The sequence below is a fragment of the Ilyonectria robusta genome (genome assembly GCF_021365365.1).
Source record: "Ilyonectria robusta strain PMI_751 chromosome Unknown BGZ61scaffold_42, whole genome shotgun sequence".
NCBI lineage: Eukaryota > Fungi > Ascomycota > Sordariomycetes > Hypocreales > Nectriaceae > Ilyonectria > Ilyonectria robusta.
The window spans coordinates 213745-226652 of record NW_025764476.1 but is presented as its reverse complement, the minus strand read 5'-3'; the positions used below and the strand labels follow the sequence as shown (position 1 = coordinate 226652).

The window sequence follows — 12908 nt, the reverse complement described above, 5'->3', positions numbered from 1 at the left end:
AAGGATATCAACATCGCCCCGCTTCAATACCACGAGGGCACAGCAACGGCACCGAAGTTGTCCGGCAAGCACTGCCCGGCACGGGAACAGCCCTATTCAGGGTTGGCCGAGAAGAGAGGCTCGGACGGCAGGCAATGGCAAGCCAGATCCTTGTTATTTCCGGGTTCCCGGCTCCGAAACGGTTGCAACTCCGCTCTCAAAGTACCCATTTAATTACAGACGAATTTCCCGCTGTGCTCGTAGTTGGCTATGCTCGCCAGCTATTGGTGCGACTAAGGGCTTGCTAGGGGAAATATCAATTTGGGGTCCATGACGTCGAAGCCATCGACAAAAATCCTCCATGTCAGATTGCCATTCCTTCAAAGTCAACGGCCATCCTTAATATGCCCACTGTCATCAGACCACAGCCGTCCAAAGTTGGCCGCAGCCAAGACCGAGTTTTCCGGACTTCCAAGGAGCTGCTCACCAAAATCTCGTATCAGGACAGTTATCTCCCGGTTCTCCACACCTCGTTCCCCGATCTGGGCTCTTCCGATTCACCCTCACTTGGGGTTGTGCACTACGAGAATGGCTTCGTCCACACCGTGCTGCACGCGTTCCAGCAGGACCTGCATCTGGAGTTGCGCCCTGACGACGTCTGGCTGGCCATCCTCTCGCAATTCAGCTTCTTCGTGAAGGGCCATGGCGAGGAGCTGCGGTCTGCCTTCGTCGCTCATGAAGGCCAGATGAGCCTTGAGGTCGACATGCGACCGCACTCACTCAACGATGTCGACATCAACCTTTTCGTCGAGCGCATGGTGGACTTGGTGAAGTCCCGGCTTCGCGATCCCGCCGTCGCGTCATGGCTGCTGCCGCGCTTCTCCACGACGACACAAACGGACGCCACTGTCGCCGCCATGATCTTCATGGGCTCCATGAAGCAGTACTTCAACTATCAGATGCGGATTGGGTGCGGTTTCCCCTCTGTGACACTACATGGTACACGCGAAGACTGGGAGTTGATACGTCAGTCCATCTCGCAGTTGACAACCCTAGGGGACTTCCAGGAACTTCGCGACTGGGTTATGTGTCTGGACTGCGTCCTCGTGCATATGATAGCCGGATTCGACAACCCTGACGCACAAGAGGTCAAGGCATTTTGGATGCGCGCCGCTCACGCCGGCGGCCAGCGAGCCTCAGGTGGCCTAGTGACCCTATCGGGCTGGCTCACGGCATTTTGCTTCTGGCAGGTCGATGGGACACGCACATATGCGTACACCGATGAAGAGCTCAGCCGCCAATGGAGCCTGGGCAAAAATCCCGAGGAGTGGGCCAGGCTTGAGTTATCGGGTGTTGGCTTTCCCGTTATTGGGAGGGAGAAGATTCCAGCTGCTACTGTCAATGTGCCCGTTCGTGTTGTTGATGGCTTTGTAGAGGAACAAGCGTTGATTATTGCTGGGCTAGTAGGCATGGAGATAGATACTATAGAGCTCTCCTCCGCTAAGCCTCGACCTGGGTGGTGGTTGTTGCATAAAAAATAATGGTCAGATAATATTACTATTAGTTTTAGAGTATCTATTCACAGACTCGACATGACTTGAAAGTCGTGTTTTGTGCAAGCATTGAGAAGAGAGCCATGCTGCAATACATTTGTATCAAGAGGTTAGGGTGCCCTAATACACATACCCAGAGGGGTGACTAGAAGCTCAACAGTAAAAAAAAAACACCAACAATAGTATCAACAATACAACATTTGTATTTTAAATCATCTCGACGTTTTAAATTTCAAGCTGCGGATAAAAAAATGATTTAACTATAATTTTACTTGCGAGCTGACGCAAGACAAAATCGATAAGCTGTATTTACGAGAGGCTTGCTTTCGTTGACGAAGTTGTGGCCTTACATCCATTACCCTATACGATCACAAGTGGCGGTGACGTGAAATGGCAGGGGTAACAACGAATCAGCATCCGTACAGTTCAGACACCCTGAACGCGTGATTTAACCCCGCTCGTGATAGATGTGACCTCCCTTTTAAAATGGTCAAGTGCTTTCTGTCCTCGCCTAGTCTCCGGTGCTATTCATGAGAGACATCAACCGAGGCCATTGAAGACACAGAGCAGATTGAGGAAATGGAAACGCAACGAGGAATAGTCATCGAGCCTGATGATGTCAGTGGCCAAGATTCAGTCGTTGCTGAGACAACAGTATGAATCATCGGTAACGCCACCATCGTCTATACCCGACTGACCCGAACACCCGCAGATTACGGAACTATCGACAACCAGCTTGAATAGTTCCATTCTCGACTACAGGAGAGAAAATGGGAGAACATATCACAAGTTTCATGACGGACGTCAGTCTTTTCCTCATCTGGTGCACTAGTCGAGAGTTAGGTAAATTGTGAGCTAAATATAGACGTCCAGAGTATCACTTTCCTAACGACGAGGCTGAAAAAGAGCGGCTGGGTAAGTGATTCGAGCTTACCTATGGGAACCCACTGGCTGATATCCGTGACTAGATCTGCAACACCACATATTCTACCTCACACTCAACGGAAAACTGGGCCTTGCTCCACCAAACGACCCAAACTCCGAGGCTGAGCGGGTGCTAGATCTTGGCACTGGCACCGGTATCTGGGCTTTGGATTTTGGGGACGAGCACCCCGAAGCTGAGGTGGGAACCTCTTTTTTGAGTCAACCTCACCAATCTGACATGATTACTATAGGTCATAGGCATTGATCTCTCACCCAGTCAGCCTCAGTTGTAGGAAACCCCGGTTCCTTTTGGTGATTCAACTCACGACTGAATAAATTGTAGTGTCCCTACCAACGTTAAATTCGAAATCGATGATTTCGAAGACGAGTGGACGTATTCGAAGCCATTCCACTATATCCACAGCCGGATGAACAATTCCAGCATCTCGAACTGGGAAGAGTACATTCGGAAGTCATTCCAGTAAGTTCTTCCTTCCACCTTGAAGCGGCGTCTCACAATACACCCAGCCACTTAGTTCCAGGCGGCTACGTCGAATTTCAAGAATTCACTCTCCCTCGGTCTGACGATGGTACCCTCACCGAACACCACGCCCTCTACAAATCAATGCACCACCTAGGTGAAGCAGCCGCGAAACTCAACCACGCCTTCATCGACCTTAAGACTATTAAGCCCATGCTTGAGAAAGCAGGCTTCGAGGGCGTTCATGAGTACCACTACAAATGGCCCTCTAACGACTGGCCACGTGATGCCAGCTACAAGGAGCTTGGCTCTTGGAATCACCAGAACATCGTTACGGGTCTGCAGGGATTTCTGATGGCGGCACTGACCAGGGGCCTTGGGTGGGGGCCGGAAGAGGTGAACGTTCTGGCTGCAGAGGCGAAGAAAGATATGCGTGATAGAAGTGTGCATGCTTATTGGCCCATGATTGTGGTGACAGCAAGGAAGCCTGAGTGCAAAGAGGTTAGGGTTACTGCATAGGATTCAGGAGGTTAAGACACAGGGGTAGATTGACGAGTACAAGAACTGAACATTTATTCATACTATCTGTGAAGCATTCGCTCCATACACTCAACGGACTATCATGACTGGTGCTGCCACCTCACAACGCGTGAGCAGGAAGGTCCTTCAACACATAATGAACATCTGCCGGAAAACCAGTTCTTGAGTTACAGTCAGGCTACCCGTAGCATCAATCAGCTCATTGGAGGATTTTAACCAGGTGCTCTAGGTAGCATCGTTTTGGGCGCGTACCAGAATTGTCTGATGTAACAACTGCGTATCTTGACCACTAAGAAGTGGCACGGTAATAAAATTGCAACCCGTGTAGGGGAGCCCCAGACAGTGACTATACTAGAAGGGGGACTCAAACTCCTGTCCCTGTATGCAAGGGGCAATTGAGATCCACTTTCCGAATCCTACAAACCTGGGATCGTTATTGTCATGATCCGTTCAATACTAGCAAAAGTACGCCTTAAATATCACAATTATCTCAGCGGATTGACGAGCCTAAAATTGTTGCGCAGTTTTTCGTCCGTAACTAAAGTCACTGAGTGATAATACAGGGAGCGAAAGTACTCATTGTTCTGAATTCCAGAGTTCTGGGGGGTCGAAATGAAACCGTCGAGCTCCACTCTGAATCCTTCGTGATCCTTCGAAATACTACCAGGATCGACTATTCCCGCTTGTGGAAAAGTGATAAGGTGGTTGATCAGGGAAACACTGATGTAACGAAACTCTCGCCAAATAAGATGTAGGCTTACGCGCTGCCACTTCTCCCCTGTCTCAGATCTCAGCCGTCCCCGCGCTTGATAACTACCCAGTACCCTCCCCCTTATTTTGAACCTTTAGTAATTTCATCTTTCAGATTTTGTAAATCCTTAGTGTCTTCCTTCGGCGTACATTCCCTAAGCCACAAAGATGCGCTGCCTAGCCTTGCTTTCATTACTGGCGCTAGCCGTGAACATTTCAGCCAAGACAACAAACACCGACGAGGCTGCAAGCTCCACAGAGGCCACGAAAGTCACGCAATCTATACTTATACTCACTGTTGGCGTGGTACCCCTCACGACGACATTTACGCCGCCAGCAACATGTACAGAAGCTCGACTTTCGCAACTCGCGTCGCCAGGCTACGAGCTATGGGTTAACGAACCTCAACCCGTGGCCGGGAACCAAAGCACCGATTGCTACCCCTCTCAATTTATGAAGGGATACACCAGCATCGCAAACGAGTCGAGTTCGATCGCACCGCTTATGAGCCCGTTGGTATGTCCCAAAGGGTGGCATACGGCGAAGGAATTCACGAGTGGCTATATTGCCTGCTGCGCAAGTGGCTACCTCCTCGCACCGCCCTCTGTCACATCTGACTCCAACCGACCGGCATATGGAGGGACTTGCTACAGCAATTTCAAGGCCGGACAGACGACGACGGTCACAGCTTACGATAACGAGGATGTCACTGGAACGGTCGAGTGGATCGCACAATCGTCGGCTGATCAGGCGTACGGCCATGTCATTGATGGATTTGCTCTCGATTTACTCCCGGTTAGCGTAAGTCGTCTCTAGTGAGAGATTTCTCAAATAATGATACATTGAAGCTGACCGATTCTAGACTACCATGGCGACTACCATGGTGACCACCACATCGAAGACTGTACGTACACGAATGCAGCGGCCGCAAAGCTGGGCGCATTCCAAGATGTGTATAAAATTGCTGACGTCTTCTTTTTGCAGACTACCTCATCCGAAACTCCGTCGGAGACTGAGTCCCAGCCTGCCTCGTCAGGTGGGTCAAGCAGTGTTCCTGGTGGTACTGTTGCTGGAATTGTCGTTGCCTGCCTGGTAGGAGTTCCAGCTATTCTCTTTGTCGCGTTCTGGCTGCGTCGTCGACGTCTGCAACGACGACCTCAGAAGTCAATTGGAGAGCTTGACGGCAACCCTGACGGTGGTTTCAACGGCCACAGCATTACCATTGTAGCCGGAAAGGCTGCGTACTATCCCGGCGCCACGATAGCCCACGAAGTACCAGCAGACAACGATAGTTTGAAGTCGGAAGTCCATTCGGGAGTCAGCCCGCTTTCTCCTGAGTCATTAGCTCAGCGAGAAGCTGCCATTGGGGGCGTGCGCGGCGATAACAGAACGGTGCACGCGGAATTAGATGCTGGGTGGAAGGGATATGAGGCTCAATAAAGGAATAGCATGTCAGACATCTACGACAGCATGATTACAGGATGGAGGACTGGTAGTGTTTGGGAGTAGGAGGAGCCTTGTTGGCATTGTGGCATTTGGAGTTGACGGCGTCTGGAGTTCAACCACGATCAGGACAATTGCATGTCAAACTTCATTTCAATCTAGCTTAGAAATCATAGGCCAAACGTGCCATCATTACAAATTAGCAGACGATGCTACCACCTGACTGGCTGACCGACCTGGGACCAGTTTATTGCGCTGGTCTACGCAACTAATAAATCCTCGGGTCATGAATAGCAATTGCTGACGCGGCGAGATATATCGGGGACGCGTCGACCCTTCGACAGTGACGTCTGCATGCCGTCATAAAATCGTCGGCAGCTGGACATTCTTGAATTTTGGCTTTGCCTCGCAGCAAATCGCAGCATTTATTCTCGGGTTGACCCCTGGCCGTCCAGTTCAGCCCTAAAAGTGGCTGAAGCTGAACCGCTCCGAATGTAACCCAACCGGACACTCGAGACCTATGGAGAAGATGCTCCGGTGGCATCCTTATTTAAGGCCCTATATCGGCGCCTTTTGATGACGCAGCTTCCTCGGGAATTGTCCATGCAGAGCTCTCGTGTCCCAGACGTCGTACAAAACCGCCCACCCCTCCCGCTCCTTCGCAACGCAAATCAGCACACTCGCGCTCACCGACGCTTGCAAGACAAGGCACCGCCATCTTTTCGGTGCCCGAGATTCTCTTTAACCTTGACTTTGCAGGCCACTGCATGAGGCTCCATGAGGCGGCTTACGCTTCTGTGGCGCTATCAATTCTATGTCTCACCGTAGTCAGGCGGGGAGTGCAGATCAGCCGCTGAACCGCTCAGCTTAGAGTTCTTGCACCCTTGGCAGCTGAGCTCTGGGGATGGTATTGGGCTTTGTTCGACTTGATTGCCGTTGTGACTGAAAGGCGATTGGAGACGCTGGCCCCTTGCTCCATTGATGCTTGAACCATCGGTAAATTAGCTGCTTATACCTGCATCAATCATCTCCTCAAATAAAGGGATTTCTAGTCCCCTCCAATTTCAAAGATGGGCGTTTAACCGTCCCTCTCCTATAGGCAAGGCCTATTTCCCGTAGGTAAAGTCTATTTCTTAGTCTCGTTCCAAGCCCAGTCTCCGATGGTATTGTGCTGCTTGCCAGGACATGCACTAGCTTCGCCGGGGACGCTTTCAAGCCCGGATCCTCGTATAACGGCCTCGCATGTAACTTCTTTGTCCTCCTTAGTTCAGTCTTGGCACAGTTTCCTCTTGTCCCGCATTGTAACACTTAAATGGCTGTCCATCTAATGTTAGCATCAATGACTGCGAAATAGTACGCCGCAGATGCTGGCCAGGCCAACCTCTCCAGTGAAATCCCGTGAAGATTTCAAATGGTCCAAGGCTATGTTGGGTATCTCCGGGACTCCTTTGAAGATACCTGGGAAGCATGGTCAAGTGCGCAGTTGCGGCCCGACCTGGAAGGTGGCACACCCTTCTTTTTCAGATTCACCGAATCATGCGAATGCATCTCAGGCTAATATAGTATTTGCATTCAAGACTCCCTAGGCTAGCTACTGGTCTTGCAGGTTCCAGGTGCACAGTCAGATTATTGCCACTACACGATACTATTGGGTGACCAAGCCGGGCCCGGTATGCGAAATGCATCAAATCTCGTATCGGAAGAAATGGTACATGATGGCTGGATGGGCATCTAGCCTTTTCCTCCAATGAAGGTCATTGACATGTTAGACGGGCCTGGTTTCTTACGTGTGTATTTGTAGCCCCTCATTTCGGAATTAGGGGCAGCAACAACCATCGATGAGCAAGGAACACAAGACTGTTATGGAACTTGTTGTAGCTATACATTGCTAGTAACCACATCTGGACAAACGTGTTCTAATCTCTAACGCCTTCGAATATGAGCGACTCGGACTCCAAATCAGACCAGAATTTAGAAAGTCAGGCCGACAAGAGAGGCTGGACATGGCCCGTAGCATCGTTTCTGGGGCTGAAGGATCCCCACTTTACCCTGCCATGGTGTGCCAATTCGGTGAGACTCAACCAGCCAAGGTGTTTACTGAATCCAATCGGAAGGGAAAGATCTGGGCAGTGTGGAGTAGGTAGCCTAATCAAATGCAGGTAGCAAAGTAGCAATAACCCAAGCGGAATCCCATAAACAAAAGGACCCGGCTGCGTTGTACCATATTGCAGGTCTCCAGTCTTAGGGTAATGAATGGTCTTGGTGCTGTCAGCCTCAACATGGCGATAACATTTTGACGGAGGAAATTACTGCTGCTACACTTGATAGTCTCTAAACGATCGATCCATCATCCCAGTCTGGCCTACCCTTTTATGGGTTACGGTTTCGGCCCAGCCCTACCATGCTGATTTCGGAGACCCAGAGAAGTGGGAGACTTGTTAAAGGATCAGAAATAGCATTTTATAGCATATTGAAAGATTACGGCTGAGCCGAACTTCGCCCACCCAAATCAATACGAGCCCTAACGCATGCTAAGAAAACCTTCAAGGAAGCCGGAAACTCTCGAGAACTTCGACGGTGGTGCCCGCGTCAATGCGAGTATGCACATGGAGGGCCACGAACAAGTGTCAACTACCTGGAATGGCCGCGTGCTCTGAGACGCCCAAGGTATGATGATATCGGGGATTATAAGTACCCAGCATAGAAAGCTGCACAAGTTTTCAGAGCCGCGTCTGTTTCAGTCCCAGAACACTCATTCTTACACTACAGTTCAATCTGAATCATCCCATCTATTTGCATTCTTCCATCTCCAAGATGCAGCTTATATCCGCTCTCGTCGTTGTCGGGCTAGCCTCCGCCTCCCCTCGGTCGGCCGAAATGTCACCGGCGTTTCGACCTTTAGAGAGAGCCGCAGTGGGAGTCGTGGATCGCCAGCTCCATTATCAGGCTTGCGATGTAACTTATGGTCAGGGATATATCAATTGCGTTAGTGAAGCTCACTGCTACAATCCTGGCATGGGGCAGGTTTGCTGCTCGAACGGATGTTAGCCACCCAACCTGACGAAGTGTTCTGCGATATGAAGCTGCTAACCCAGGTTTTTAGGGCACTGTGACGCCGGTACTTACTGCATCGACGGCTTCCGTTGCTGCCCGGATGGATACTCCCTCTCAAAATGCCAAGCCACGGCAAGTTTGAGCGTTATTGCGCCGCCGGCTACCGGAGAAGCCAGCATGTCGACGAGTCCTCCGAAGGCTGCTCCAACTCCTGCGCCCAACGCCACCATCACCACCACCACACCTTTGCCCACTCACGTCACTACCGCTGGCGCCGGAAAGAACGGGGAATTTGGTGTCTTGGCTGCTATAGGAGGTCTCGGTGCTCTCTTGTTGGCTGTGTGATCGGACCATCGACCTCCAACGAACCATAACGTTTGGTATTCGAAGGTTTTGAATGGCACCGTGGTAGATGCTGGACGCCCCCTGGCGGAGTGGTTTCTGGTGTATTATAATTGACTGAAAGTGCAGTAACGAGGCTTTTAATAAATGAGATTATATTGGATTTGCCACGAGTTGATTGTCGATTATCATCGCCGTATGTGTGGCTCCCTATTCAGTCCTTGCATTCGTTACTCCATGGCAATATAACTGGAGATATCCTCCATATTCAGCATCTTCAGGAATGCCAAGTGACTTATTCAAGCCACTATCAGGCTCCAGTACCAATCACGAAAGTCACCAGAGAGGGAACATGGAGCGCATTGAAACGCGCATTACTCACAGGGGAATCCTGCACTGGGTAATTTGCGCATATGAAGAATTTAAAATGCGTTTCTTGGCAACCCTCTCCAATTCCGATCGCCTCCGTGATCGGGTTGCAACTTGGCGTCCAGGACAAAACTGCTTAACCCAAGTTATCCCCATGTTCTCCAACATTCTTACTATTATTTTCTCCATTCTTAACCTCAGCACTTGATGGTGGTCCAATGTAACTGTCCGAAACCGCACCACAATCAACCACCAGTTTCTCCAGCATCATGTTAGCATGCCTCAATTTGATTTGAAGGAGATGCTTTCCGGGTTTTAGGTCTTGGCCAGATATCTCATGTTTTCGTACCCAAACGTTGTCGGACGCAGCGAAGAACCAGTCATCAGCTGCCGGCCAACCCAACTCGGCGGCGTTCTTATCACTCTCAGGACTGGTTTTCTGGAGGCGGTGGCTCATTGCCTCGCCATCGTCAAATTTCAAGTCGTAAGACAAGATGTCTTCGGTAGAAAAGTCCAAGGTAGTCGCAAAGTAAAGTAGCAAAGTTGGAGAAGAAGGTTCCGAGAAGAGGTAAAACGGGTAGGTCAGGAAGAAGGTCTCATCTTCCTTTGGAAAAGAGGGCTGGAGAGCTACTGAGCCACTTTCCAGTCTTCCCGCATCAGGTAAAGGGATATGGGGGGATTTGATATCACACCCCGTGGCCGGGATAGAGACATATCCACATCCTTCAACAAAACCGTTCTGGAAAGTATTCGGTACTCGTCGGCCAGTGATTGGTAGATGAACATGCTCCAGATCCCCCTCTTCGGATCGAATAACAATGAGCGTCTCCTCATCGAAGCTCTCTGGCACTTCACTCCAGTCGACAGAGATATCGACCCGTGCATCATCCTCGCCTGGAACGAGCGTACCAGATGTAACTGACAGCTTCATCCAGGGATATGGCGCCGATGCTGACCAATGGATGTGCGATGTTCCGCGCGTGAATATTTCGAACCATCGTTTTTCCGGTCCATAGCGGCTCATAAGTCCCAGCGTGACACCTGGCACCAAATCTCGCCTGCTAGGATGCGTTCGCTCCGACTCCTCATTGATACGGCCCGGTCTGACACCTTCATGGCCCTCGATGGCGACGCCCATTTGGCCAACAATCGGGTTGGAATTCTGACGTCTTTGTACGTAGCATAGCCCACTGATCATGTCGCGCGATGGTGCATGCCAAGTTTCCTCGTAGCCATAATGCGTCTGCATCAACATGTGATTCCACTTGCCATCCAAGAGCGCGTGAAACTCTTCCGAGAGATCAAAGTCCTCATCGAAGAGGTCCAAGACGGTTTGAGCAACCTTGTTGGCCGAGTTTCGGCGTTGGCGCGCGTAGAGCTGGTTCTTCGCTCGCATAATCTGCAGCGCGACGTAGATGTATGAGGCTTTGACTGGGTGCAGAATGAGCTGGAACGAAGCTGCCTTTTGCTCGGGAGTGGTACGACGGTGTAGCGCATCAGCGCGGTCAAGTAGGTCCTTCCAGCGATGTAGAATGATTTCTGCTTCGTTGTAATGGAGCAGGGAAAAGGTGTCAGGCTCGATGTGCTCATGCTTTCTCAAGGATGCTAGACGATCGTAGCCGTGCCAGACAGAGCTAACATCCGCGGAGAGTTCCTGGCCGAATTGACGTTCTGCTAGGTTGCCGAGGAATTTCTGGATCCCATCCGATGGAATGTTGTCCACATTCCATGCGAGAGCCATGGCAAACGTCATGGGAATCTCCAGAGGTTTGAGGTCGCCGACATTAAAGACCCAAATCTGCCTCGCTTTGCGGTGATAGGCTTGCATCAACTGATGCCATATTTTCCCCTTTCTAAATTAGCACATCTAAACAAGACTTTCCACGAAGCGATCATACCAAGGAATTACTGTTGATCCACTTGTAGCTGCGAGGGGATCCGACATACTCGAGATGGTAGTAAACCTATTTAACGTGAGTCATGTTAGCATATGGATGTCAGGCAAGACTTACTCCAGCACCACCTTTCCTCTCGGCTTCCTTGGTGGTAGGGAGACGGCGAATTGTGCCAAAGTTGTCATCCTGGAAAAGTAGCGTGACATCATCGGGGACATTGATTCGGCCGGTTTCGAAGAGGTACTGGACCTCTTTATACACAGCAAAGAGTTCTGTAGCATGTCAGAGGTAGCCTCGGAGGTCCGTGGTCTAATACTCACGGGGCACTGCGTCCTCGCTTCCATACACCTGCCTAAACACCTCGCGTTGGGCGGTGATAACATCTTGAACGACCGCGGCAGGGTCATCGCCAGCCATCTTCTTATCGTACTCGCCCCTCATGCCGAGAGTAAAGTACGAGTCATATCCTTGAGCGCGCTCCGCACCGCCTTTGAAGAATTCAGTAATCTTGTCTTTATTGGTCAGCCAGTTCCAGCTGCCATCTGGGTTCTCGTCGAACCATTCGTTGGATAGACGCTGCATGGGCTCGTGATGGGACGTCGACACCATTATGCCATATTCGTCCGCCATGCTTTGATTCTTTGGATCATCGACAAAGAAAGAGGCCCCGGGGTTTGGGTAGCCTGGCCACATGGCAGGCCACATGAAGTTGGCCTGGGAGTGTTAGCCGGTCAGGCCGTGAGATGGTTGATCTGGGTGGGAATCAACAGCTATAGGTTTACCTTTAGTCGCAAAAGTAGTTCAAACACATTCTTGTAGAATTCCGAATTGTAGGCACCGTATTTCTCCAAGACCCAACCAGTAAGGGCGGGGGCTTCATCGTTGAGGAAGATGCCGCGGTATCGCACACTTGGCTCTCCATGCACTGTTGACTTTTGAGATGCATGAATCTGGGGGTGGCTCTTGGATGGGACATCTGCCCACCAGTACCAGCTGCACAAGATCAGAATCAAGTCAGTCACACAAGGACGGGGTGCAAGCATACGGGGAAACACCAATTTGCTCGGACAGGGTATAGATGCCAAAGATGGCTCCCCTCTTGTCGCTGCCAGCTATGACAAGTGCTCTTTTGCAAGAGGCAAATGGGTTGTCAATGACTGCTGTGGTAAAGGACTCCCACTTGCCGCGAATACTGTCGACATTCAATTTTCCAGATTTCTCGAGGAGCTGAAGGATGCGGCTTGAGCCGAGGCTGCCCACAATGATGGCTGTGTCCGTCTTCAGGTCAAGTGAGTCGTATTCTGATCCGACTTCAATGACGGGGCTGGCGGTGCCGCTCGTCACGCGGCCAAAGTCCTGGGCCAGATGGCGACATGCTCTTTGAACGCCGGGGAAGTCTGAAGCGTCAACCAAAATGGAAGCACCAACAAGGTCGACAGAGCCGGCCGAAGCTGCAAACTGGACAAACTCTTCCTCGAACATGATTTCCGCCTCGTCTGTCTGGAGCAGGGGAATGGACGAGACGAGTCTGTGGGGGATGCGGAGTAACTAAAGGCAGCAGAAGCATCGCAGACGCGG

The 12908-nt window shown here is 50.8% G+C and overlaps 5 protein-coding genes across 5 annotated transcripts; 4 read left to right on the top strand and 1 right to left on the bottom strand.

Moving 5' to 3' along the window:
- Window positions 1-220: 220 nt before the first annotated feature.
- Window positions 221-1611, top strand: BGZ61DRAFT_465612 (uncharacterized protein). Its single transcript, XM_046247603.1, has one exon. The coding sequence runs from the start codon at window positions 384-386 to the stop codon at window positions 1518-1520; it is 1137 nt and encodes a 378-aa protein (XP_046095558.1). The 5' UTR covers window positions 221-383; the 3' UTR covers window positions 1521-1611.
- Window positions 1612-2026: 415 nt separating this feature from the next.
- BGZ61DRAFT_465610 (S-adenosyl-L-methionine-dependent methyltransferase) lies at window positions 2027-3564 on the top strand. Its single transcript, XM_046247602.1, has 7 exons — window positions 2027-2186; window positions 2245-2335; window positions 2406-2447; window positions 2501-2655; window positions 2708-2745; window positions 2800-2937; window positions 2985-3564. The coding sequence occupies exons 1-7, from the start codon at window positions 2112-2114 to the stop codon at window positions 3454-3456; spliced, it is 1011 nt and encodes a 336-aa protein (XP_046095557.1). The 5' UTR covers window positions 2027-2111; the 3' UTR covers window positions 3457-3564.
- An 831-nt stretch (window positions 3565-4395) lies between these two features.
- Window positions 4396-5837, top strand: BGZ61DRAFT_594125 (uncharacterized protein; the record flags this gene model as incomplete). The annotated part of the gene is made up of 3 exons (XM_046256825.1): window positions 4396-5028; window positions 5090-5131; window positions 5212-5837. 3 exons carry the CDS (start codon window positions 4396-4398, stop codon window positions 5665-5667), a joined length of 1131 nt encoding a protein of 376 aa, XP_046095556.1. The 3' UTR covers window positions 5668-5837.
- A 2647-nt stretch (window positions 5838-8484) lies between these two features.
- On the top strand, window positions 8485-9069 carry BGZ61DRAFT_486035 (uncharacterized protein; the record flags this gene model as incomplete). Its single annotated transcript, XM_046249797.1, has 2 exons — window positions 8485-8713; window positions 8774-9069. The coding sequence occupies 2 exons, from the start codon at window positions 8485-8487 to the stop codon at window positions 9067-9069; spliced, it is 525 nt and encodes a 174-aa protein (XP_046095555.1).
- A 502-nt stretch (window positions 9070-9571) lies between these two features.
- Window positions 9572-12812, bottom strand: BGZ61DRAFT_540363 (uncharacterized protein; the record flags this gene model as incomplete). The annotated part of the gene is made up of 6 exons (XM_046254896.1): window positions 9572-11284; window positions 11334-11399; window positions 11448-11602; window positions 11651-12044; window positions 12113-12323; window positions 12376-12812. The coding sequence occupies 6 exons, from the start codon at window positions 12810-12812 to the stop codon at window positions 9572-9574; spliced, it is 2976 nt and encodes a 991-aa protein (XP_046095554.1).
- Window positions 12813-12908: the final 96 nt, after the last annotated feature.

Excerpts from the sequence above, each read along its gene's own strand:
- BGZ61DRAFT_465610 (XM_046247602.1), top strand. The coding sequence starts at position 2,112 with ATGGAAACGCAACGAGGAATAGTCATCGAGCCTGATGATGTCAGTGGC. Across the intron at positions 2,336-2,405 it reads TCACAAGTTTCATGACGGAC|AGTATCACTTTCCTAACGAC; the intron begins GTCAGTCTTTTC and ends ATAGACGTCCAG. Across the intron at positions 2,656-2,707 it reads ACGAGCACCCCGAAGCTGAG|GTCATAGGCATTGATCTCTC; the intron begins GTGGGAACCTCT and ends TGATTACTATAG.
- BGZ61DRAFT_465612 (XM_046247603.1), top strand. The coding sequence starts at position 384 with ATGCCCACTGTCATCAGACCACAGCCGTCCAAAGTTGGCCGCAGCCAA.